Genomic DNA, 25271 nt, shown 5'->3' on the forward strand with positions numbered 1-25271 from the left:
AAAAAAAACAATTTACAAAAGTAAAACAAAACATAAGCACCAAATATATCAAACATATATTCATATTTCTATTTGATTGTTTATTATATAACTTGAGACAATCAATTTTATTTACACAGGAATACCTAGTACCTACGACAAGTGCTAACTTGATAGATGCAAAAAGTGATTTTCGAACGTATTATCCTTTATTTGACAAGTAAGCCAAGGCAAAATGTCTGTGTTATTTCAAACAGCAATAAATACAGGAAAATTGAATTCTTTTAGAAAATTATTAAATACATCTTTCAAGACATGTAATTGTTTATGTATGAGAAATAGCTCAGGTACTGTTTTTTTTTCCAACAATATGAAAAAGATTATAAAACCGATTTTTAGGTTATGTTTTTATTTTAGATGTTAACAAGAGATTTGTGTCTTTTGATGAGGCTGTGGCCCAGAGGAGAGCTGAAGCACGACGTAGTTTTGTCGTCCAAGTCAATTCCGAGGCATCATTCAATGAGTTATATGGCTATTGTTCAAAATATGCCAGCATCAATGGTGTTCATCATTACAAAAACTCTGTCGGAGAGGTAATTTACTAGTTGTATTGCTTAGCACATATTTCAGCTAACCTACTGAATGTGTATTTAGCAATAACCGCCCAAATAAGGCTCTAAATATAAGAGCATTATTGTATATTATATTTTTCTGTGAGGTACACAGTAGTGATAAAATCACATAAAGAATAACTAAAATCCTGTCTTTCAGCATTTCATGCTCGTCGAATTTGCATCAGAAGACAATCTCAAGGAAGTTATCCGGTCATGCAGTGTACATCAAAAAGACATTGATGTCATGGCACTACAATCGCCATTTGTATGGTTTCGTGCAGTTAATGACAAGAAGGGTGCAATAGTACCAAACGCAACACTATCCTGCATCAACGGCACTGAGGAGGTGGATGAGGATGTCCTGTTTGAACAGCTAATAAACTGTAACAGTGTGTCGGAACAGATACAAACTCTTTATGATAAGACTGCTCTGAATGATTTGGGTGTACGGCTGAGGTATATGGTGGCAAGACAAGTGAGTTAAATACTGCCGTGCTAAGCTCAAAAAAATCAAAATCTTGGTTTTTATGTTGTCAGATAGCTTAACGATATACCCATCCAATGAACTTACTTAAATATTGGTATCTTGCTTAGAACTTGTTAAAAATAGAGTATTTCTATCTCAGTTTTACATACAAAATGATTAAACTATATTTAAATGACTTCAACTATCTTGAAATAAGGTTTCACTAACATACTGCTTTTGTGCTTAGCACAGCAGAATAAATTATTTTAACTCATAAGGAACTACACAAATGAGTATACAATGTGTTCTTTAGTCACATATTTTTTCTTTTTTGAATCTATGACTTTATTTTATGTGGATCGGGGTTGTACAGCCTAAAAAGATTTCACATTAAATGTATGAAAAATATAAATAAATGTTTTTTCCAGCTAGAAACTGTTTTTGAGAGTATGTATGCAAATGTAGCAGTGAGGCCATTTGGATCTTCTGTAAATGGTTTTGGAAAAATGGGCTGTGATTTGGATTTAGTTCTCACAAATGTTGTGACTGATGAAATGGTAATTTTGTGTTTTATTTTTACAATAAATGTTACAGTAGCTTTAATATTCCATATACAAAGCTTAAATTACATAGATTATAGTCAGTATCTAATATCATGCTATAAAATTTTAACTTAATTTATTATACACACAATATTTGAGATTGTTTTCACACATAATGTTTATAAACTAAGTTTACTAACATACTCTTAAAGAGATTTTCCTCAGACTAGATCATTACATCCATGAAGATGTGCCTCAATAATTTCCCTAATCATTCACAGTGTGCATGAGCACATAAGTGCACACGCACACTATAATGGATAGTGTTAGGAAAAGGGCTTGGATTAGTTTCCTGACCCTTCAACATCCCGCTACACCTCCACTCAAAATGTGGTTGGGCGCGCCTTTATGGATGACATGACCTATATTAGTCAAAATTATTTTTCATAAATTAATTGTAGAGTGACCCTTCCAAACGACTGATATTCCAAGAGAAGAAATGCGAAGGCGGCCGCAGCCCCTGGCAACGGCACATGGAGCTAGTGGCGGAAACATTGGAGTTGCGAGTGCCAGGGGCTACCCGTGTGCATCGTATACTACATGCTAGGGTGCCCATAGTGAAGTTTGCACATTACTTCACCGATATGGAATGTGACTTGTGCTATAATAATGTGTAGGTACATATGTGACTATAATAATATGTAATTAAATAATTTATTCATATTTGAGTTCTTTTAAATTTGTGCATTGTTTCCCTAATCAAATTATCCTCCAACATTTGAGTGACAGATTGTTGATTTTATCTTAGATCTGGGGTGTACATGTCAGAGCTACTTTGGATGTACGGCACACTGGATCCGCGCGTACGGCCCCTGACGTTCGTGGTACGCCGCTGGGCACAGACGGTGGGCCTCACAAATATCCACCCTGGCAGGTGGATCACCAACTTTCCTTTAACACTGATGGTGCTGTTCTTTCTGCAGCAGAAGACTAAGGATGGCAGCATATTGCCATCATTTAAGACACTCTTCCAGAAAGCAGGTGCGTGTTGAAAAATATAAGCCATGTTTAATATTTTTTGGGAATGTTTAATAATTGGTCATGCTCAACTGCTTTCTATTATTTTTAATTAAATGTGAGACAACAGCAAATACATACTATCCAAATTAGAATTAGTTATTAAATAACTATAATTTTCTCATAATTAGGTAAAGAAGACATCAGAATAGCAGAGGAGAATCTGAACTGCACCTTTCTGCGCGACCTGAACAAGCTTCCGGCAGAAACATATGGACAGAGTGACGCTAGTCTTGAGGCGCTGCTGCTCCAGTTCTTCGAGTTCTATGCTCAGTTCGACTTCGAAGACAAGGCCATATCGATCATCGAAGGAATTCCAGTTAGAAAGCCTAACAACTTAGCGTTATATATCGTCAATCCCTTAGAACAAGCATTGAATGTAAGCAGAAATGTCAGCTTTGAAGAATGTGAAAGGCTTAAGTTAGAAGTAAGAAACGCGGCGTGGCAACTAGACGCAGGGTACGACAGAGAGAAATCTGATGACTGGGGTCTTGTGGCCTTACTTGAGAAAAAGGCAGCAAGGAGTCTTAAAAGACTGCTCAAAGTCGGCAACTCACAACGTCTTGTGTCTGTCAAAGATTTGTTCAATGAAGATGAAGAAAATGAGAAGAATGGGAAAAGCAAGACTAAATTAACAAAAAAGAGTGATAAAGATGGAAATGTAAAGGAAGTTAAAGAAACGCTTTCACAAATATATGGGAAGAATAAAGAACAGAAGATGAAATTCAAAAACAGTCACATAGCAAGTGAAGTGTACAGAATAAGACGGGATAAGATTGTGTGACGTGTAGTGTAGCATGGCTAGTTTCCTGATATTTTTGCGGTGTAGCGACTGCAATACGACCGTCATTTGTCACTGAAAACAAGACTGCATGGTTTCCTAATGTTTTATGTCCATTTTGAAATAGTGTTTTGATGAGTCATATTGCAGTATTTAAATGCAATGTAATGAGGAATCTAAGCTTTAGTATTGTTTGTATATATTTCCAAATAAATCACAAGTATGATTTGATATTTGCTGCACAGATTTAAATGACGATGGATATTTGCATGTAAAAAGAATTTCAATTGTTGTATAATTCATTTTGATATATTGGATTATTATGGCTCAATGGGAATGAAACAAACAATATCTTCATTCTTCCTTTATATTTATTTATTTTTTATTATATGTATTTTTGGATAGTATAATATTGGTTCTGTATCGTATTGTCCCTGTACCGGGCACGCGGCTGCTCCACTGATAAGACGACTTTCGTTCATCATGCAGGCCTACAGCTTTGTAGACTTCATGGTTCACATACCTCCTTTAATTTTATTAAATGTGCACTACATAGGTTCCCCCGCCGTTTTGTTTACCTAATTAAGGACCAAAAACTTGATTGATTTGGCCAAATATATGTATAATGATATAAATTGTATTCTTTGATTTTCATAACTTACCAAAAAGCGTTTGTAAATTGTTGGTGATGTTATAGCTCGAATGATTGTAAGGTAAGAAAATACAAGATTCGTATGTTCAGTTATTTTATTTAGATTGTTTGTAAATAAACTTTTAGATATAAAACAATTGAATTATTTTAGTCCCCCTCACATATGCTCTCATGTGGTGTATTACAGCGTGCCACAGGATCAATATTTATTACGGTAATTAATTACAAATTTTATTTAATTACATAAAACTAAATATATATAGTGTATTTAATCGATTTTTATCACAAAATAGAGCTATGAATGAAGTCATTAATAAATACTATACAAATTACGTCTCACACATAAAAAAGAAAACAATAATACATAGTAATTTATTATGTAACATGCTGCTCAACATGTTTTATAACACCATACTCAACCCGTCAGTGTGCTAGAAAATTCGGAATATGATGCGCGTCATCTTGGAATTATATTCGACATTGACAAACATTTCTTATGACAAATGTTGCACATCATTTATAATTGGCTAAAAATAAGTCCTAGGTATTTAACTTAACATGTTAATAAATAATCGAATTTTAGGATTTATCGTATCATCTTTATGTTCGTTTTCTTCCATCATCTTCTTGAACAATACAATGTTATTGTTGCATAATTTGTCGTAAGTACTTGTGTATATCGGATTATCGATAATCGATAAGATGTTATCGATAACTTTTGAGCCATTGTTGTACATCTTTATAATCTTCTTTGCACACTCATTCGTCCACATTGTCTCTTCTAAAAATATGTTGTATCGCTCATTCTGATCGAAGACTCGGCACTGAAATTATTTAAAAATATTTAACGTTACTAGTAAATTCGATAAATCTAGAGTGAGTGGTTCGTACAATTTATGATTTATAATTTATTTTATATAAATATAATTCATTCAAGTTCTTATAATATATTAATAAAATCACCCACAAAACTACTTATGCAGTTTGTGTGCAGGGTCTTAGTAAGCCCCTAACTTAATATTATTATGCTTTATAATTTTCAAGGTTTTTAATAGTAGGAGAAAATACCTTAATGATCAATGAATCTACTTTGTTTCATTTTGAGCTACGAAGATTTATAATATAGATTTCTTCTGTTTATTTAAAGAAAGTAAAAAAAAACTTTTTTAAGGTCAAAATATAAAGTGACAACCAATAACTAAACAATATTTTACATCCACCACAATTAAAATTCGATCATCAGAAAAAACTAAAATATTGTGTAACATGCCTCATCATTAAGCTCATCAGTGAGACACACTTCAGACCGGAAGTCGAGCAATGCCACCAGCACATACAACGCTACACTATCTTCATATCTCTCCATATAGTCCGTGAGCATTTCCGCACATTTGCTCGATATGAGGCTAGAGTTGATTCCTAGTACGGACAGAATTGTGTTTGCCGTTCTCTGGCGCAGTGTATCACTGTCGTCTTCTAGAGTCGTTATTAGTGTTGCGAAGAATGTTGCTGTGTATTCAACTGTAGGAAAAAATATTTATTTATGTTTTGCATTCTTTTCAACCGACTTCATGAAAAGGAAGAGGTTATCAATTCAGCTTGAACGTTTTTTTTATTTGATCTAATAAAATTAAATTGTGCAATTATAATTTTTTTAAATTTTGTTCTACTTTATTATTATTTAGCGTCACTGCAACCACATGATCTAATTAAATTCACAAAAAGTCCCTAAATCTTCTAGTCAAATAACCACTAATAAAGAAATTAAAGTCGAGAATTATACAAAAACAAACTGTCAGAGCAAATTTAAAAACGAACTCACATTGGTTTTCTTTGCTCAATCCACTCAAATCCAAATTGATTAACCGCGTAGCATTTTTCTCCAAGAATCCAACCACTACACTTCGACTTTCGTCCTTATTATCAGGAGTGCTATGATTGAATAAAGACCTTATAACTTCCGTAATTAAGGTTAAATTTAACTGGTCTAAATGTTTTGTAACAAATTGAGACAGGCTCTCTAAATAAATATGTATTAAATTTTCATGCGATTTGTCAATACATTCGAATAATTTTCCAACAATATGGTCGATAGAAAAATCGTTTTCACTATCGATATCGACAATCGCTCGCTGCGTGTCGCCCTCTATCGTCAGAACTTTCAAACACTTCTGCTTACATTCCAAATATTTTGCAGTTCTCATTATTTCGCACAACACGTTTATGTATTTCTCGTTGTTTTTAAGTTTTAACAGTACTTTATCATGATTAATTTCTGTTAAATGTTCTTGTAACTTGTTTTCCGCTTCTAGACTTGCGTGTTGTATTAACAGATAATTCAAAGCTGCTAACACAACGTCGTAGGACTTGTGTTTAAGAGCCTTTAACACTTCTTCACAAATTCTATCTATTTTATCGAGTTTAGTCAGTATAATGAGATATAAATACATTGCGTTGGCCAGACACACTTCTCTGCCTGATGTTATGTGCGGTATTTTGTCGTTGAAAATTAAAATTGGTAGTAATGTAAGGATTCTTATTATGGTTTCTTCTTTTAAAACTGTTGGGAATCTGTAACAAGATTCTTTAATGAATTTCAAAGAAAAGAAAGTAGTGCAAACGTTTAAAAAGAACTAGTGAGTTAAAATTAAAATACACATCGACTCATTGGGGATAATATAGATTACACATTTCCAAACTGATTATCGACATTAATATCGTTATCGATATGAAATGAATGACAAAGAAGTTCAATGCCGATATCACAACTTTGAATTTCGATATCCTGCGCAAATAAATATCGACTATTTTACTAGGAACGGCTGCTTCGGTGGCGTAGTTTTATACATGCGTGATACAACTTCTACTCTGAGGTCCTAGCACGTCTTCTTCGTATCAGCCCCTAGTCTGGTATTTGTGATTGTTGGCGCCGTAATTTCAGATTGTAGCTCTATGCGGCCCGCTATTCTGCCACACCGCGGGCTGCGCCGTGACACGTCGATCAACGGGCCGCACCGACGACCTCGCAGTCGACGCGGCAATTTAAAACGGCGAATCACCGTCGCTTCGCGGGCATCGGTTGAACCGACGCGCACACAAGATTGGCGGAGCGGTGGTGGCCAATGACACGGAGCGTCGACGCGTCGCGTGTGAGGAACGACCGGGAACCCCCGCCGCAGCGTCTCTTTGGCAGCCGACAACGTTCACTAACACAATTCACTATTATTGTAAATTTAAATAAACTATCATTCCCCCAACAGTGATCGATATGGCCATAGACCTTATCCCTATTACAACACGGGACGGAATACGTACTACAAAAAGTGGTAGCCCTAGTTGCTCCTCTGCTTACACCTCCGTGTTTAAGGCGTGAGGTGTGTTTGTTTTTATTTTACTACATAAAATGAGGTTGCAATACAAATATCACTCACCTCCAAACCAACAAGTTGACCACTTTAACCCACTCATCTACAATGACATAGCAAGGCGTGTGTCCTGCACCTTGCTCCAACACCCACACACTGCCATCGACACTGCGCGCGAGTCTATCGACCATAGCACTGTCTATACTGACGTCGGGTTTCGCGTCCAGTAACCTTATCAACTGCAGGAGGATCCCGTGGCAGTAGTTACGCTTTATATTCATGTCGTGGAGAATGGTGAACATTGATTCTATATGGGTCAGGTATCTAGAAAAATAACATGTTTAATGAGTAAAAAAGGCTGAGTTAATGCCGGCTTGAAGTTAGTCATGTTTCTGTGGACTAGCTGATCATAGATGTAGAGGACATGCCTTGCCTAATTCTATGATTGAATCGTAAAATTAATAACAGACAGTAACCGCAAAAGTAGTAGCATTGCAGTCTTAATGAGAATGCAAATGTTTTTAGGTGTAATGATGTTTATTATTGCTTCATTAGAACAGGTGTGATTGTGTTTATAAAGTTGTATTTAACGTACTGTTCGGGCGATATCAAAGGCACCATGGCCTTGGCAGCCAGCTGCCTCGTCTTCAGCACGCTACTCTTGGCACACGACAACACGTGCGGGACGAACGCCACCAGCTGGAAAGCAATTGAATTAACATTATATAACTCCCAAGCATGGTGATAAGCAAAGATTAAAAAATATTTTTTTTGGTCACTTCACGGATCTCTAACCATTCTTTTAATGAAAGTTTCTCAGTATTAAATTTTAATTAAAAATTAAAGATTGATCCAATATGATTGAAGTGCTAACATTGGGTTAGGTTAGGTTAGAATTAAATTATATTTCGTTCGAGTTTACCTTAAGGTTAGAGACGGTGCCCTCCAGAGAGGAGGGATACAGGCGAGCTAGGAGCAGCAGTATCGGGTACAGTGATGGGTGGATGTTCTGCTCGTTTCCACTATCACTCATTTCTTGGAGCTTTTCCTGGAAATGTACATGTTTTGTTATTGCATAGACAGTTGAAATTTTATGTGTGGATAGTAATATGTATAAGGACAGCTCTACAAAGCGAATTTTGAACAGGGTTTTTTATAATGATTTCTTATGTTTACGCGAATGTTAGACATTGAAATTAAACTAATTTTCCGGATTCTATATTGTAACTTTGACTTTGCGGATGAACAACACCTCAGTCCCCCCCGTGACCATGACGGCTGCAAAGTCTTCGAAACGTCGGGAGAAAAATAAAAAATAAAAAACCGCGATAGAATCCGGAAAATTAGTTTAATTTCAAGGGTTTTTTATCTTATTTTGCGACCAATTTTAATGGTGTATTTGTAAAATTGTTTTTTTTTAATGTTATCAACGGTTACGTATAAAATAATGTACAAAATCAAACATAGTCATCTACCATTGTATACACGAGTAGATTTTTTAAAAATAATAACTTCTATTGACATTCTTTTTATTATTATTTTATTTATTACAAGTTACAATTTATAAAAAGAATACTTTTATAAATATTCAAAAATTAACTGCTACACAATATTATTATTTATTTAGAGTATCTTATTGGTCAAAATATATCTTGTTGTTAAATACGGCGTTTTGGACATGTTGCGTTATTCTACCCATTACTTGTTTGTATAAGATAAAGTGAGAGTATGTGGTAGGTGCTGACCAGCATGTAGTCGTAGAGCCTGGGATGTCGCAGGAAGAAGATGCGTCCGGTCATCTTGTTGCGCAGCGCCAGCGCGTCGCCGCCGCGCATGCGCGCCGCGCCGAACGTGCGCGTCACCAGCGACGACAGCAGCAGCGTCGCCGAGTTGCGCTCCTGCACACACACCGCCGCTCAGTACCGACGCACCGACAGATTAGGTGCTTTCTCTAATATCGTTTTAAATGTACACTTTAAATTGAATATTTTTTCGTTTTCTACTATGTAGAGATAAAAGCTTATCGCAAAATATATTTTTGACAAATTCAAGTAACATAATTATTAAGTAAATCTCAACAATTATTTGAAAGGTATTTGTGTTTAGTATAAACGAGTGCTACAGCTCGCGGTCTGACCGTCCAGCTGCGGCGCTGGAAGCCGTGCAGCGCGGCGAGCAGCGCGTCCTGCGCGTGCGCCGCGCCCGCCGCCTGCAGCGCCGCGCCGCGCACCAGCGCGCGCAACACGTTGCAGCACCGCGCCCACACCTCCGCCTCTTCCGTCTCACTGCACAACTCTACATCTTCCTTTATCCTTCTAGATTCTTCTGTCTCTGATGTAGATTGCTCTATGCTTTCTTTTTTTAAATTTGTGCTACACCGTTGAATGAGTTGCGTAACGCAATCGTGAAATAATCGAGAACTGCCGAGTGCTTGCACTTCACTAGTTACTAGCGCCTGCAAAATTCATAGCAAAACGAAATCAAATTATGAGTAAAATATAATGAAAAATGTTGCAAAAATGGCCTATTTAATTTTTTTTCTACTTTCATTTTAAATACATAAAAATTCATTAAGAACACAATAACTCTACAGTACAAGATGTAAAAAAGTGCAAAAAATGGATACATGAATAACTTGTCATATAAAAATTCTAACTTTTGTTAATCATAACTGTAATTTTTATTTTGTAGCCCAAATATTATAGAATTGGTTTATATCATTTACTAACTGTTTTCTAAATAATAAAAGTGGTATTTGCATCGAACAAGCTGGTGTTGGTGATAATAATGTGTGTGCCTTGACCTGTATCATGAAAGGCACGCCGGCGCTCCGGCGCGTGGCGCAGAGCTGGCCGCCCGGCGCCGTGACGGCGTGCAGCAGGCGCCGCAGCCACGCGCGCGGCATGCAGTGCAGCGCTGCGCCGCGGCACCGCCACAGCCTGCGCACGCGCACCACTCACTCACTCGCGGGCTACGGACGTCCAGCTATGATGGCGTCTCAACATCTAGCTGTCTAATACTACTCGTCAAATAGTTGCCTAATACACCCCCCTCCCTCCCCTAAGCAATTCTAGTGCACTCGGTCTCCACACCGAATGCTAGCCCAGGAGCCGTTCAAGTATTACATAACACAATTTTTGAAGATTTTTAACACCCCCCCCCCCCTCCCCAATGTAACGCGCCGTAATGTTTTCCTATACGCCCCCCCCCCCTCAAAAAGTTATGTAACCCTAAAATTATATTTTTTTTTTAAAAGTGCCGCAAACTCGCTAAAAACCTTTGTTATTGTTTTTGAATAAAAAATCCAATGTTTCATAGCGCGTTGTACGAATCCCCTCCCCGCGCCTGTAACGCATCGTAACGTTTTACAAGACCCCACCTCCCCTCTGAATTGCATTATGGTAAGCTTGTACGACCCCCCATGCACGGAAAGACATTTGTCGCGGCCCTAGGCTATACGGTTATGTATATATCTCATGGTTGTTACTACACATTGTAGCCCATGAGAGCCCACGAACATTTCCTGGCCTTCCCCTCTCCACTGATCCAAAGATTTCTTTTCCTTCCTCCACACTTCTTTCCACAAAATATCCCCCTCCAACTTTCCTTCCAAATATTGGTATGAATATTTGTTAAAAGTAAATGCAACAACCGCTAATAAAATTTGAATGACATTTGGCACATGGAGAGACTTTGTACATTTTATCTTGGTATTTAAGTGTGAAATATTTGAATTACTATTCTGTCAATCTGTTGAACTTTAAGTAGATGGCACTATGATTTCTTACAGTAATTAGGATTTCTGCCGCGGAGAAGACTATTTACCTGGCGAAGCCTTGAACACCTAGTTTATTAATTTACAAGCCTACCACTCGTAGAATTTACTGCTTACCTATCCAGCAGTCTAGTGAAGCCGACATAGGCCTGCTCGAAGGCGCCGCGGTGTTTGGTCTCGGCCAGGAGTGTGGTGAAGTGCTGCCCCATGGCGGCCAACTGGGTGGCGTCCAGAGTCCCTGTCGCGTGACCCTCGCCGCTGATGCTCAGGCGTGAAGATATCGTGCCCAGGAGGAGGGATACCTTCATAAACATTTCAATTGCATTTTGATGGTAGGATATTTATACCTGCATGGATAGAAACTACATTAAATAAGATTTAAAACTCGCCAGTGACGTAAGTATGTCGCGTTCCGGGATCAGCCTGTGTATATTCGATTCCAACAGGACGCATAATTGTGTCGATTGTCGAGAGGTAATCATCTCTCGTCAGTCGACATTCTATTGGACCTCACTTTACAGCATCAAGGTGCACAGGGGTTACTTTTCCATGCACGTATAAAAAAAACTATAGTTAACTGATTATTGAAAATGATATATAGTGTTGAGTAAGAATATGCCGCATTGCATTTTCACCCTGTTAGTCTACTTGCAGCGTAGGTGAGCTGAGTTGTGGAAATTCACTTTACTCACTTTATGTAAGTATACTAACATGTTTCTTCGAAATGGTACTTATTTCTTAAACGGATTTAATTTCAGGCTGGTAGTTGGTAACGAAAACTTATACCTGTCCCTCGCTTATCCAGATTATATAACAGAATTGTAGAAAAATCTGATTGTATTAACATATTTAATGACTCGCTTCCTATCTTCAAAAAGAAAGTATTGAACTCGCTTGTTGAAACCTTAATTTAGTTTTATATTCAGTCTTATATTGAGAATATATTGCACTTATGGTGCAGCCAATTGTTTATTGTAATGTATTTATATGTTCATGCTGTGATAGCCTGTAATTAAAACAGCACTGCAGCAATTACTTACTGAATTGTTAAAAAAAACTATGTAAGGTGTATAATTATAAATAATTTTTCCAACAAGCTGAAAATTACGTTGACACATCGGCATAACGACAAGTAATTCAAGTATGGTGCAGTAGTTACCTCTTTGACGGACCTCCAGGCACACAGCAGCACCATCTGCGCCGTGACGGGCCGCCCGTCCGACAACACCACGCCGCTATACAAAACATGTTTCAGTTCCTAACTTTGTCGTTCAAAGTTCTGTATGATGTTGCTACTGTTTATGGGCGGTCGTATCGCTTACCATCAGGCGAACGGCAAGCTCGTCTCGTCATTAAAATTTAATAAACAATAAACCTCGCTAGACATTTAATTGAAAAAGGGCGGTGGAAATGTGAAAATAACTTTATTATAGCAGTTGAATGACGAGACGAGTTTGCCGTTCGCCTGATGGTAAGCGATACGACCGCCCATAAACAGTAGCGATACTATAGAAAACTTTGTATACAAAGTACTGCGCGACAATCACTACGCTCGTCACCCTGAGACATAATGCATTAAGCCTCGTTATGCCAAGTTACGCTGGTTATAACGTCTTTCGAGCAAGACTAATAGTGCATGCACACTGTTATTTGGCGGTAGAAATAGACATTGTGGTGATAGTTAACTAGTTGGCCCCTTGGATACGAGATTTACGAGTTTACTACCATACAAGAACCAGTAGTAAGAAAATGAAAACTTCTAACGATACTCCGTGAATGGGGAACCTTAAGCAAAGTACTATCTAGCACTGTTTCACAATGTGATGTGGCAGTTTGTTGGTGCGTTATAGCCCACTTGACCTGAAGCCGCTATCTTGCTCTTTGACGGTTTATGAATCTCTTCTCGTTGTTTCAGCCATGGCAGCTAATCTAAATGGAGATCAACCCCCCCCCCCCCGAGGCAATTCTTGTGCGCTTGGTCTCCACACCAAATGCACGCCCATGCATGGGGGCACATTTGCCGCGACCCTAGGCGCACAGCTCGTGCGTATGCCTCTTGGTTGCCAAATTCACATTGAGGTCTATCTAAGGGTTCGTGAACATTTCCCTTCCCTTGTTCCAACCATCCTGATAACTCCTCTTCCTTCCCCTTCTCTTCCTTCCCTTTATCCCCTCCCTTCTTCCTCCCGGGCCCTAAGACCATCTAGCTGGAGGCAACCGAGCCTCCAGTGATAGTGGTAGGGCCCACCAACTCATCATGGGGCTGCCGTGGTTGTTAAGCCGGGGGATCGCTTGTACACCGTTAGCAGGGTACCCCCGGTGATAACCACGGCAGTTCCCCAAAAAAAAAAAAAAAATGGAGATCAACCAGTGCACAAGTATTTGCACTCTTTGTTCCTTCACTCTCATAGTCCGATGAGACGGCAATCCGATATGACCGGAGAGAGATCAGGCGGAGGACCAACGGCTTTACGTGCTTATCAACGAACGGGGATATTATACCTCCAACTACCTGACTCCGAGCTACAACTGAGGACTCAGTCACAATTATTTTCGTCCCGACCCGGAATTCGAGCCTAACACCTCTGCCCGATAATCGTCCCTATACCAAATACGCAATACAACTACGCCACCGAGTAAATAGTAAATCCTTTATTTGCGAAAAAGTTAGTACAGTATAGAATCTTAAATCGAGGCATTAATAACGTCGGCAATCTTGACTATTGATTATATTGACTCTGTAAAATAAATTATACATTACGATTAACGATTTACATCAAATTGTCGAGTATGTGTCCTGAATAAGAGTGTGTAAAAACGGCTTATTCGAGTGTATTTATTTCTCATAATTCATAGTTATATTATTGGCCAAGTGTAAAAAAGCATTAGAGGATTATTTTCGATAATCGATATTTATCGTTCTTCTTAAATGGCCCGATAACCGATAAATTATCGATTATCGATTATCGGATTGCATGCCCTAGTCGGCATATACCAAAAATCTAGGTGGTACTGAAGGTATGGCTCACCCCGAGTTCCCGTGGTCGGAGACGGCGACGCCGCAGGAGTCCATGGGCAGGTGTCCCTCGGGCGACGAGTTGTTGACGACGCAGGCCGCGGCCGCCGACACCCGCACGCAGCTGGCGATCATCTGCTGCACCAGCGATGTCCAGGCGGGATCGGAGCGAATCGCTCTGAAACGAGTCTTGTGTAAGCTATGACTTAGGAAATAATTCACACTTCATTATAGTTGTTTTTTTTAATAAACATGAAAGTCTGGTACACGATGTTAGTCAGATTCTATCGCCCTTGGACATAATGTTTCAAAGGATATATGACCGATATCCGATATCACGACTGTTATTGACTACTTATATTTCAAGAAACTGGTGAATTGATTTCCACAGTGTATTACTTGATCAAATTGTTTCATGCAGTTCTACAGGTGTTAAATGATTTTTCTGAATAGGTATTCAAGATCAGTGTTTAACATTTACCACTAGAACTGAACTCACTCAGCATCCACGTATCTCATGAGATGCGCCATGCAGTGCAGCACGCCGTACATGGGACCCTCTCTGGCGCCCACCACGATGTTCCGCGTGCAGATGTCCAGTTCCAACGACAACTGCTTCAGCAAACGATGTAAGAGCGTGTACATTACCGGCTCGGCGGTTGTACTGCGAAATGTAATAAAAATATAATAAGTGCTGGTGGTAGAATGTATTATAAATTAGCCCGGATAGCGACCAAAGTACACAAGGTGTTAAAACCCGCCATAGAGGCCCACGTAAGTGTATCGCGTTCCGAGATCACCCTGTATATCCGGTTCCAACAGGCCGGCATAATTGTGGCAAAGTGAACCCACTGCACCTAATGGTAGTGGAGTGGGCTCCAATAGCATGTCAACTGACGAGAGATGATTACCCCTCGAGAGTCAACACAGTTATACCGGCCTGTTGGAACCTGTTGATTTAAAAACGTTCTGAATCACCCTGTAGACACTCACCACGTAATCCCTTCTAATATATTTTGTGGCAGTTTTCTCCTCAGGAAATCGAATTTATAGGCGGCTGAAGTGCAGTCAGTGGGCTTCAGAGACGACGCTTGTCGAAGAATATCTTCGAAATTCGTGCTTATCGTGTATGTGTTTTCCTGAAATAATTATACATTTACCTCCCTATTCATAGATGTTTTTTATATAAGGACGAATAGAAGCATTGCTGTGATAACAAATCTGTTTCTCAGTGCTCACGGCATAACAACCTTTGCAGTGCATAGACATTGGGCCGTTTTGTTGGCTAAAATTGAGATACAACTTTAATCTAGTTGGCTGTCAGAAAAACAAAGCTGAGAAATAGACTTGTTATCACAGCAATGCTCCGTCCTTAGATAAATAACGTCTATGAATAAGTGGGATAGAAAATTACTAGCATTTTAAAAGCAAAAAATATTACAGAAAGGCACGAGTCGTGAGCACACTCGTGATTGGTCGGCCTGACGTTTTACACCTTGAGGTTTCACGTAATTGGTTCCTAAGTTTGTGCTCGTTGTCTATTGGCTTACATGTTCTGCAGTTACTGTACACTTCCGTCCTATTTGTAAATGTTTTATATTATATTTTTACTAGCTTTTGCCCGCGGCTCCGCCCGCGTTATAAAGTTTTTCAGGCTAAAGTTATCCGTTATAAAAGTAGTAGTTTCCCGGGAGCCTATGTTCTTCCCAGGGTCTCAAACTGTCTCCATACCAAATTTCATCTTAATACGTTGGGTAGTTTTTGAGTTTAACACGTTCAGGCAGACAGATGCAGCGGGGGACTTTGTTTTATAATATATTTTTTAGAACTTTTTAAGAGGAACAATCCCGTCATACATCATTGTTGCATTACTTTAACCGTCAGCGCACGCAACGGAGCTCTCAAAACTAATAATTTTTCCCCGTTTTTGCAACATGTTTCATTACTGCTCCGCTCCTATTGGGTATAGCGTTATGATATATAGCCTATAGTACTCCACGAACAAAGGGCTATCCAACGCAAAAAGATTTTTTCAGTTTGGACCGGTAGTTCCTGAGATTAGCGCGTTCAAACAAACAAACAAACAAACAAACTCTTCAGCTTTATATAATAGTATAGATTTGTCTAGTCCCCACCACAGTTCGTATATGTTCATGACTGGTGGTATATACTGAATAGTTATGTAGGATCATGTCTCCATTACACGATGATTGCCGCGGTTATGGTTACCATATAGCTGACCTATGGAGCTTTGACACGGAAAGTTTACATAACGCCGGCGCGTTGTCTGCTCTATAGCAACATGACTTGAATTAATGAATCGTTTATTTGCAAAAATATATGTACATTAATGATCTTAAATATTGATATCTGATCAATCAACTTTCGCATCATCTGACAAACAATGTTGCCTGACATGTTGCGCGACACATTTTTAAATAGATTGTTTAGCCACTCCACAAATATCACTCTGAAGACCCTAAACTTCAACATGTTAGAATATATTGATTCTGGTTGATCTTAAACTTCAACTTATGAGAATTTATTGTTAGTAACCTTGATTTGTGGCACATTACCTTAAACATGTCCGCGGGACAGTGATCCAGTATCTCCAACGCCAAGGCCTTGTTATTCTCGTAACTGTCCTCTAGGTGCAACAGCAACTTATCTACGTACTCTCGCTTCCAAACACTATAGGACAAGAAAAAAATATTAACCAGGACTTAGATTACCAAGAACACTTGATGATGTTATGTCCCGCACGCGAATTTTTCAATATAAACTGCGAATGAATTTAGCAAGCTGATTTTTCTATTGCAGGAGTTGTGGCGAGTCGCATGTGTACAGAATTATTGACGTGAAGTTCTTGCGCAATATATTACTGGGAATTTGATTGTTTAAATTTAACTTGACAATTAACGAGTTGATAATCAATATAACCTTTCTTCTCAGAGGATAATCAATAGTGAAATAGTGTATTTGTGGTTTATGGAGCTTATTCTGTCTCGACATGTGATAGGAGTACCTGAGTCTTGCACAAACATTTATTGAATCAAAAATATGCTAATTCAACTTGTACAACATGGCAGTCGGGCTTGCACTACATTCTTTATATTAAGTTTCCTTATAATGTTTTTAACAGGTAATTAAAACAAATTAAACACTTTACTTGTTCGAGAACCTTTAAAGAAACAAAAATATATGTTATTTGGAGCAAAGATATCTGATAGATTCCAAGCCCACCTGTCCCACCCGAGGGGTTCAGTCCAGGCCAGTATCTGCAGCGCCACGGCCCGCCGGGTGTAGTTGGCGCCGGGCGGCAGGCTGTGGAAACACAACGCCCGCAGCCCTCCCGCGAACCGCACGTACTCCTCCAAGTGAGGCTGGTGTTGCCTCTTTAGCACTTTAGCGCTCTCCTCCAAGCGCTTCATAAACTAATCACAAAACATTTTTGATGCAAACGTATAGGACAATGAACAACAATATAATATGCCTCATTATATGTTAAATTAATTATTGAAATATACTTGCACGGAATTGACATGATCATCATATGGTACATAAAAATATAATAATATGAAAAATAAATCGGTAATTATCAAATTGTTTTTTTTTTTTTAGTAATATAACGCCAGACACAATAATAGTCTACTGCGCAAGATTTTTTTACGAAAATAATGTGACATACCTTCTTCATAATGGAAAGTGTGAGTTGTCTAAAGTTAGGCGCTTGCGCATTGATATTATACTTCAGATAATACAGTATGAAAGACAGATCTCCTGACGTAAACACTTCTGTAGACTTCGGCGATTCCACTATCAGGGATAGTGATAATATCCTCGTCTGAAAACAATCATTAATCATAGTTTTTAAAGACCAAAATTTAACATACCAACAGACAAGGGCGTTCTCCAAGGAGGGGCAGCTCCCCCCCCCCCGAGGAGATTCAAAAAAAGTTGCCATATGTAAAGCAACCAAAGTCTTTAACTTGACTTGCTGGATCGATGATTCCCTTACGTCGAATGAAATCACCAATTTAATTCCTAATATTCCGTACGCTCAATTACTCTCTGCTCTAAGTCTTTGTTAAAGCGGGAGTGGGGGAAGTTCTCCATATCAACTTGACCCCCCTCCCCTCCCCGGAGCCATCGGCTGGCGACGCTCTTGCCAACAGATCATATTATATGTAACCAATCAGTTATAAAAAAATATTCATGATATAATCAAATATTTATAGTTAGTATATTCGCATCTTGTTTTTGTATAATATAAAAATATATTGAACATGACTTTATTTAATAAAGTACTTTCCGATTTTCTTGGGCAATGGTGATTAAGAGGGGATATTTCAAACACATTATTTAAGGAGGTTTAATTCTATGGAACGCATGTCTAGAAGAAGAAAAAACTCCACTGTTACCTCATCAACAGCGTCAACAGCGGCCATGTTGAGCACGTCATAGCTGATCAGTCCTTTCCACTTGCCAGCATGCTCGACGCTTTGTCTATTCGCGACACCGGCCTTGCGCACCACGCTAAGCAGCATCAGCACACACTTCACATCCCTTGTTGTGTTGTCTGTCTGTTCTATGTATGGCAGTCTGTGAAGTATATTCGTGTAGTGGCAGTGTATATGGGCTGCAGTTTAGAACATTTTGTGTAGACTGTTTTTATGGTATAGATGGTAAATGGGCAAGTAAGTCTAACGATAAGTAGGTAATGTTCAGCGCACCTAAATCTTCTCTTGCCATATTATTAATGCGAAAGTTTGTGAAAATGTTTGGATGTTAGTTAGAAGTAAACGCAGAAAGAATTTAACGGATTTGGATAAAAAAAAATTGGCATACGGGTAGATCTTGTCCTGGATTAACACATAGGCTACTAGTCAAAAACAACACGGTTTTACTCACGTATAAAAGTAGTCGGAATCGCCGACCAGTTTCGACCTATTAAGTAGGTCATCCTCAGGGGCGACCTCGAGAGGCCTCCGCGACGCGACGTCCTCTTAGCACTCGCCCCTGAGGATGACCTACTTAATAGGTCGAAACTTTGACTAATTTAATATGTCTCGCGTAAGTTTTAATAATATTACATAGGCTACTCTTTATGTCGCTAATTTACTCGCATAGGAAATGATATTTTTTTTGTTCCAAATATTTTAAGTAGATAGCGCTCGCGTCGTGCAGGTGGCGCTATTATTACACATTATACAGTGCTTAAGGAATTTTTGTAACAGAAATAGAATTTCGCGCGGGCAAAGTCGGGCGGAATGTACTGCCGACCTTTTTCAAAAAACTTCCTTTAAGAAAGGAATATGGGTTAAAGAAGGAAGCGATGTGGGTACTCCAGATATTCCACTCATAAAGCGCAACAGCAATTTATTACTTTCAAGTCTGATTTCTGTACAACAATGTTACCTCGAAAATATAAAAAAAATACATACAATTTTCTAACGCTTATAGGCTGTAATGGTCTCTAAATGCAAACATTTAACAAAATATAAAAATACCAACGAATAATAATCCAACACTCACATCCTCGTCATGATGTTTTCATCCCACTTCACAGCCTTCACTAATAAACTTTCAAGTATGTTCAACACAGTGGAGTCCAGCGTGTTGGTTGTCACATACGCCATCATGGGTTCTATCCATTGCTTATGCACCTCGTCTGTGGAACATTCCTTAATGTGTTTTTGTAACATTGTCTCCAGCGCCGTTGTTGTCTACAAAATATAGGGTCAATTAAACATTAGGTTAATGAAACCACATACTCGTCTTAATCTCTGCTAACATTGTGCCATAAATCATGGATATCGAATATTTTCATCGGTTTTACTTTTCCGATTTTGATTTTTAACTGCAATGTTTATTTTTGTGCTTACATCTGTGTACAGCACAACAGTCGGACAGTATATAATACAAGACTGATATTATTATTACTATAGATATTAAATTAGCTTACACTGGCTTGCACCGCCTGCACATTCAACGCAGCCAGCAGTTCAGGTATGATGCTGGGGAGTCTCTCCATGATGCTCAGAGCTCCTAGCTCGGTGGTCAGCGCGCTGATACTCAGATAGTAACTCTTGCGCATCTTGTCTAGCGACAGCAGCGATGAGAACAATTCATTTATAGCTTTGTCATTGCCTGTAATAGAATATTATGCGTCAATTTTGACAGGTCTTCTAAGTCTTGGTCCAGTTAGAAAAACATAATGTAACAAAAGGAATAAATTAAGGATTGTCATTTCTTAATTTATATTTTCCACCGAAACCATTGCTATTTTTTGCAAATAGTGTAAATCAAATTGTTTGCCGGCTATTGTAACAAAATTCAATAATATCACAAAATTGATTTTATCATAGAATATTTGGTCAAACGATTTTTTTTCTAATGTATGGACATAGATTTTGTACAGTAATCAATCCATATTAACCTGTAATAAGACATTGGTTATAGAACATACCTTGTTTCTTCAAGTGGCTACAGTATCTGACAACACAATTCAACATTTGCGCAGTGAGATGGCTCACACTATCCATGTAGTGTTCTAAATGCGACCATATGAACACTAACAGAGAGTCCACCATTTTCAGACCCATTTGTTGGTCTGTTATCTTGTCTAGCATTTTACATAATTGTAGCAGTGTACGGGAAACTCCCAATATGAACACAGAATCTGACGACCTTCTGAAATTAAGATTTTTTACAGATAATTATACAGGGCAATGATAGCCCAGTAAAAACTTGGTTAAATACAGCTGTAAAAGGATTCTTTAAGTTTCTTATTTCATCGCTTACGAAACTGAATTATGTAATGAATGAACAACAAATTATATTTCAGTATAACGAAATTAAAATGTGAACCACACCTCTCTCCAATTTCCATTAACAAGTGTGTGAGCATCAGACAAGCTGGTGAGTTCTGTATTTGACTTTGTAGCTTGTCCACTGATACCACTGTGGTGATGGCAGAGTATAGCGATAATTGTGATGCTTCCTCTTTTAATAGGTCCATTAAATCAGGGACTGATTGGTTCGGTTGTAAGATCTGGAAGATTGAAAGTCATTTTATGCAGGGTCATATTGACGTTGCATTGACAAATGTAATCATGTTATCTTCAGCTCCGATAACATTGTGTCAGGAACCACCCATTAATAATCAATATTTTGACCAAAAATAATAATTTTACTTTTCTAATCTTTTACTATTTCTGACTGAAACTGTGATGTTGTCACTGCGACAAATTATTGTACAATAGTTGTAATGGCATTTATCTATATGAATACAAACAATCAAAATCGCCAAACACATTATTGCACATTGCTTTAAATGTTTTGCAACTGAATGCTTAGGTGTAGTGGAAATTGAACTTACATCTACCCATGACTCAGATCCGTTCTCCAGCAAATGCATTGTTAAATAAAGTATCCCGCACACAGACTTTGTGTCCATAGGAACGTCTCCATCATACATGAGTTGTTTTACAAAACTCCGAACACTGCTAAATAATGCAGTCAGATTCATGACATTAACACAGTCCACTCTCTGCATAATGTATAAAATTAATCTAGATGCTAAATGTGCTAAGTTGAAAATCTCATTTTTTTCTGTTGGTGAGAGCGATGTGTTTTCTCTAAAAAGAAAAAATATGTTTTTTACAATTAATTAACAATGAAGGGACAAGCCTATCTAATGATAAATAATATTATCACAATTGCTGAATAATTACTGAAAATATAACAAAGAAAAAAGTACAAACAGAAAATAAGGCACAACTTTCAATTGGTCAATACATATTGTTAAATGACTATTATAAGGTTGTATGGTAATTTCTACTTATGTTGCAAAAATTAGATTAAGGGTTTCCATGTTGGTAAAAGTTTCTTATAATTATGTTTCAAAATTGTTGGAAATTTTCATTGTAAAAAATGCAGAATCATGTGACATATTATATAATTCAATTTGCACATCAAATATAACATAGACCCTTGAAAAGTGAACCAGCAATATTCTTAATTTCATAACCTAAATTAATTCTGAAAACAAACTGAATAGAGAATTTTAGTTCAATCTCTTTCTAACTGCTAAAACCTCATATCTGCATAAATCTATCAATTTGCTTATTGTCAGTTATAATTATAAAAAAATTATGAATTACCTTAATGTAGTAATGCAACACTCCAAACAACTGTTAAAATATTTTGCGAGCGGCATCTGTACAGTTCTAACAGCAGCAGCTCCTGCCTGGAAGTTCTCCACACAGGCCGACACCTTCGTAACGATGTCTATGTATATTTTGTAGTTGTTATGTTCACTTGCAATAAATGTATTTATTTCTTCTGCTAAAATACTTGCAAATATGTCTTGGAGATCATTTCGCTTTGTTATTTGTCTGTAATTTTATGAGTTACTGATATTAGTACTGTATAATGTGTAATTATATATCTTACTAAGAAAGTCTAATTTGTTTTTTTTTATATTAATATTTTGAATACCAATATAATATGGATATATATTTGAAAATGTATACAAAAGTTTATAAGAGCAAATACAGCTTTACCGATTCTTGGTATTTCATACTGTAAAAACTTTCTAGAGAGTATTATGTATGATCTAAATAAATAAATTACCTTGTGATAAAACACTTGACAGGATGCTTGCACTCAGCCTGGAAGAATACTGTCACGAGGAATTTCATCATATCTACATCTGATGCATTGTCTATTTCATTGAATATGGTTTTTAATAATGCCAGTTGTTCATCAGAACTTGAAGCCTGATTAAATTCTTCTAAAAGCTTACTTTTCGCGCCTAAAACGAAAGTGATGTTTTATTTCTACAAAATATCTAGTAATACCTAGGCCAAGTTTTACAAAGCCTAAAATGTTAAATATTTTAAATACGATCCAGAATTTATACTAATATTTATAGTTTATGAAATGATATACTGACCAAAATCTCTTTCGTGGACATTTACAACCACAGGTGAATATCCAATTGATGTTTTTTTTTTCTTACTGCTACCACCAGTGACCCTTAAAGTTAATCCATTCATTTTGAGAAATAAATTATGATAAATGTACTGAGACAGTAAACAGCAGCAACAACAACATAACCCCCACAAAAAAGTAAACACATGGAACTTGTCATCTGTCAGAAAAGTTGTAATTTTTTTGTTTTTCCTTTTTATTAGTTAGAAAAAGGAGTCTAGCCCATACAGCCTCATCATTAAAAAGGTGGGACTATGTTTGACAGTTTCTCGTAAACGCCACAAAATATAAGAACGTACAGTCTGTTTTTAAAGATAATAATTCACATCTTACCAAAAAATATTATATTATATACAACATAGTCACACATTTCAATTTCGTATCCTTGAATAAGAATAATAAGAAAATTGGTAATCTAAAATTATTATCTCATATTGATACAATAAAATAAAATCAATGGCATCCAAAAGACTAGGCCGGCAAGAAGGCGAAATCTCCGCTGAGTGCTAATTATTTTTTCAATTAACATATATTACATAAAATAAAACCATATAATTCTTTGCAGTTAAGATAACTAATAAAAAACTAATATAACTAATAAATTGGTTCATAAATATTCTCACATTTTGTATAGTGTCCATGCATGTGGTATGTACCTAGGTACTAGGCTTATAACGTTATTCAGTAAAAATATATATACAAGTAAGTAGGTATTATAAATAAAAACAAATACTTACTTTTATCTATATGTGTTCCGTCCCATAATGTGATATGAGGCGAGTCTATCGCCATATCAGGCACTAATTTTAGACTGCGTTGATACTCAGCATAAACATCCATATAACTTTGCCTAATCCAGAACCTGAGAGGGGTGGTCATAAATATAGTATATACTTACCTACAATACAACTACGTTATCAAGAGTATTAAGGGGTATACGTAAGAAATATTTAATGTTGATTGTAACCAATGGCATAGATAAACAGTTCGCACACAGACAATCAGACATCCACAGGGGTCAACCTATAAATACAGACTCCGAAATAATTTAACAATAGGTATAGTTAAGATTTTTTAGAGAGGTCACTCATCCTAGGTGGCGATTGTAAGCTGTAATTTTGAGTGTAACTGGGTTACGATTAAAATGCGTCTGACATATCCGTTACAAAATTAAATACTACTTCTGTATAGGTCATAAAACTGATAGCCACAAAGGACAATGCCCAAAACCAGGCTATCTTTGCGTCAGTCATGCGTCTCAACCAAATATCCACAAAAAATCACCATTTTAATTATTACTTTATTTGTATTTATTTCAGTCATAAGCGAATGGGGGTTTAAAAGATATGAAAAAAAAAGTTGTTTAATTGTTGCAAATAAAACATCCGATAATTTACTGCCAATATGGCGAAATGATACCAATTTATAACAAATTCCCTTCTTAGATGGAATAAAAAAGTAATTATGTACAAAAAATGTGCTTGTACTTGAATTTATAATATATGTATATTATTTTATAACAATATATTTATTCATGTCAAATATATTGTTATAAAATAATATATTTTACTTAATAATTATGGCCAAGCTCCAATAGCTGGAAAAAAAGAGAAAATATTAATCGTTCCAAAAATAAACAAATGGCGACTTGTACTTGCATTGACAGAAATACTAAAGTCAGCTAAAACATGTCTGGACTTTATTTTTAAATTATGAATATATGGGTAGAGATTTTTATTCCACTGGCAACTGAAATTACTGACATTTTGACATTTCAGATTTGTTTGAATGTTAAATCATTAAAATATTATAATATTTATCTTATTCAAGATTGGAGTATTTTCTTATGTATTTTAATGTTGAGTCGAGAAATCCTCTGTTAAAAAACACCGTGTATAGTGTATGTTTCGAACTTTGAGACGGAAGGCATTTAGTTAGCAACACAATGTCGTCTAGAGCCTAGACCCAGGACAGTTAATCGAGACGGCGTATCCCGGCGGTGTATTG

General features: G+C 37.2%; 2 protein-coding genes across 2 annotated transcripts; one reads left to right on the forward strand and one right to left on the reverse strand.

The window, feature by feature from the left end:
* The first annotated feature begins 100 nt into the window (after positions 1-100).
* LOC115446156 (poly(A) RNA polymerase, mitochondrial) lies at positions 101-4245 on the forward strand. The gene is made up of 7 exons (XM_030172720.2): positions 101-326; positions 397-572; positions 751-1068; positions 1488-1616; positions 2063-2274; positions 2410-2642; positions 2810-4245. The coding sequence occupies exons 1-7, from the start codon at positions 215-217 to the stop codon at positions 3460-3462; spliced, it is 1833 nt and encodes a 610-aa protein (XP_030028580.1). The 5' UTR covers positions 101-214; the 3' UTR covers positions 3463-4245.
* On the reverse strand, positions 4189-23457 carry LOC115446155 (thyroid adenoma-associated protein homolog). The gene is made up of 26 exons (XM_030172719.2): positions 23227-23457; positions 22905-23085; positions 22433-22666; positions 21649-21907; positions 21143-21321; positions 20737-20960; positions 20233-20417; positions 19803-19993; positions 18689-18869; positions 17956-18111; positions 17511-17701; positions 16844-16958; positions 15261-15406; positions 14767-14931; positions 14281-14445; positions 12411-12486; positions 11369-11553; positions 10280-10415; positions 9614-9931; positions 9222-9374; positions 8399-8524; positions 8072-8175; positions 7543-7800; positions 5934-6682; positions 5382-5632; positions 4189-4935 (listed from the first exon to the last, which is right to left on the reverse strand). The coding sequence occupies exons 1-26, from the start codon at positions 23327-23329 to the stop codon at positions 4660-4662; spliced, it is 5307 nt and encodes a 1768-aa protein (XP_030028579.1). The 5' UTR covers positions 23330-23457; the 3' UTR covers positions 4189-4659.
* Positions 23458-25271: the final 1814 nt, after the last annotated feature.

This window comes from Manduca sexta, chromosome 11, assembly GCF_014839805.1.
Source record: "Manduca sexta isolate Smith_Timp_Sample1 chromosome 11, JHU_Msex_v1.0, whole genome shotgun sequence".
Taxonomy (NCBI): Eukaryota; Metazoa; Arthropoda; class Insecta; order Lepidoptera; family Sphingidae; genus Manduca; species Manduca sexta.

What these genes read in the sequence shown, in the direction of transcription:
- LOC115446156 (XM_030172720.2), top strand. Translation starts at nt 215, where the DNA reads ATGTCTGTGTTATTTCAAACAGCAATAAATACAGGAAAATTGAATTCT. An exon ending in ATGTATGAGAAATAGCTCAG is followed by an intron (nt 327 to 396) that starts GTACTGTTTTTT and finishes TTTTTATTTTAG; the next exon opens with ATGTTAACAAGAGATTTGTG. An exon ending in GACTTGTGCTATAATAATGT is followed by an intron (nt 2,275 to 2,409) that starts GTAGGTACATAT and finishes ATTTTATCTTAG; the next exon opens with ATCTGGGGTGTACATGTCAG.
- LOC115446155 (XM_030172719.2), bottom strand. Translation starts at nt 23,329, where the DNA reads ATGAATGGATTAACTTTAAGGGTCACTGGTGGTAGCAGTAAGAAAAAA. An exon ending in GTCAACTTGTTGGTTTGGAG is followed by an intron (nt 6,683 to 7,542) that starts GTGAGTGATATT and finishes ATCTTGTTACAG; the next exon opens with ATTCCCAACAGTTTTAAAAG. An exon ending in CTGATGAGCTTAATGATGAG is followed by an intron (nt 4,936 to 5,381) that starts GCATGTTACACA and finishes AAATAATTTCAG; the next exon opens with TGCCGAGTCTTCGATCAGAA.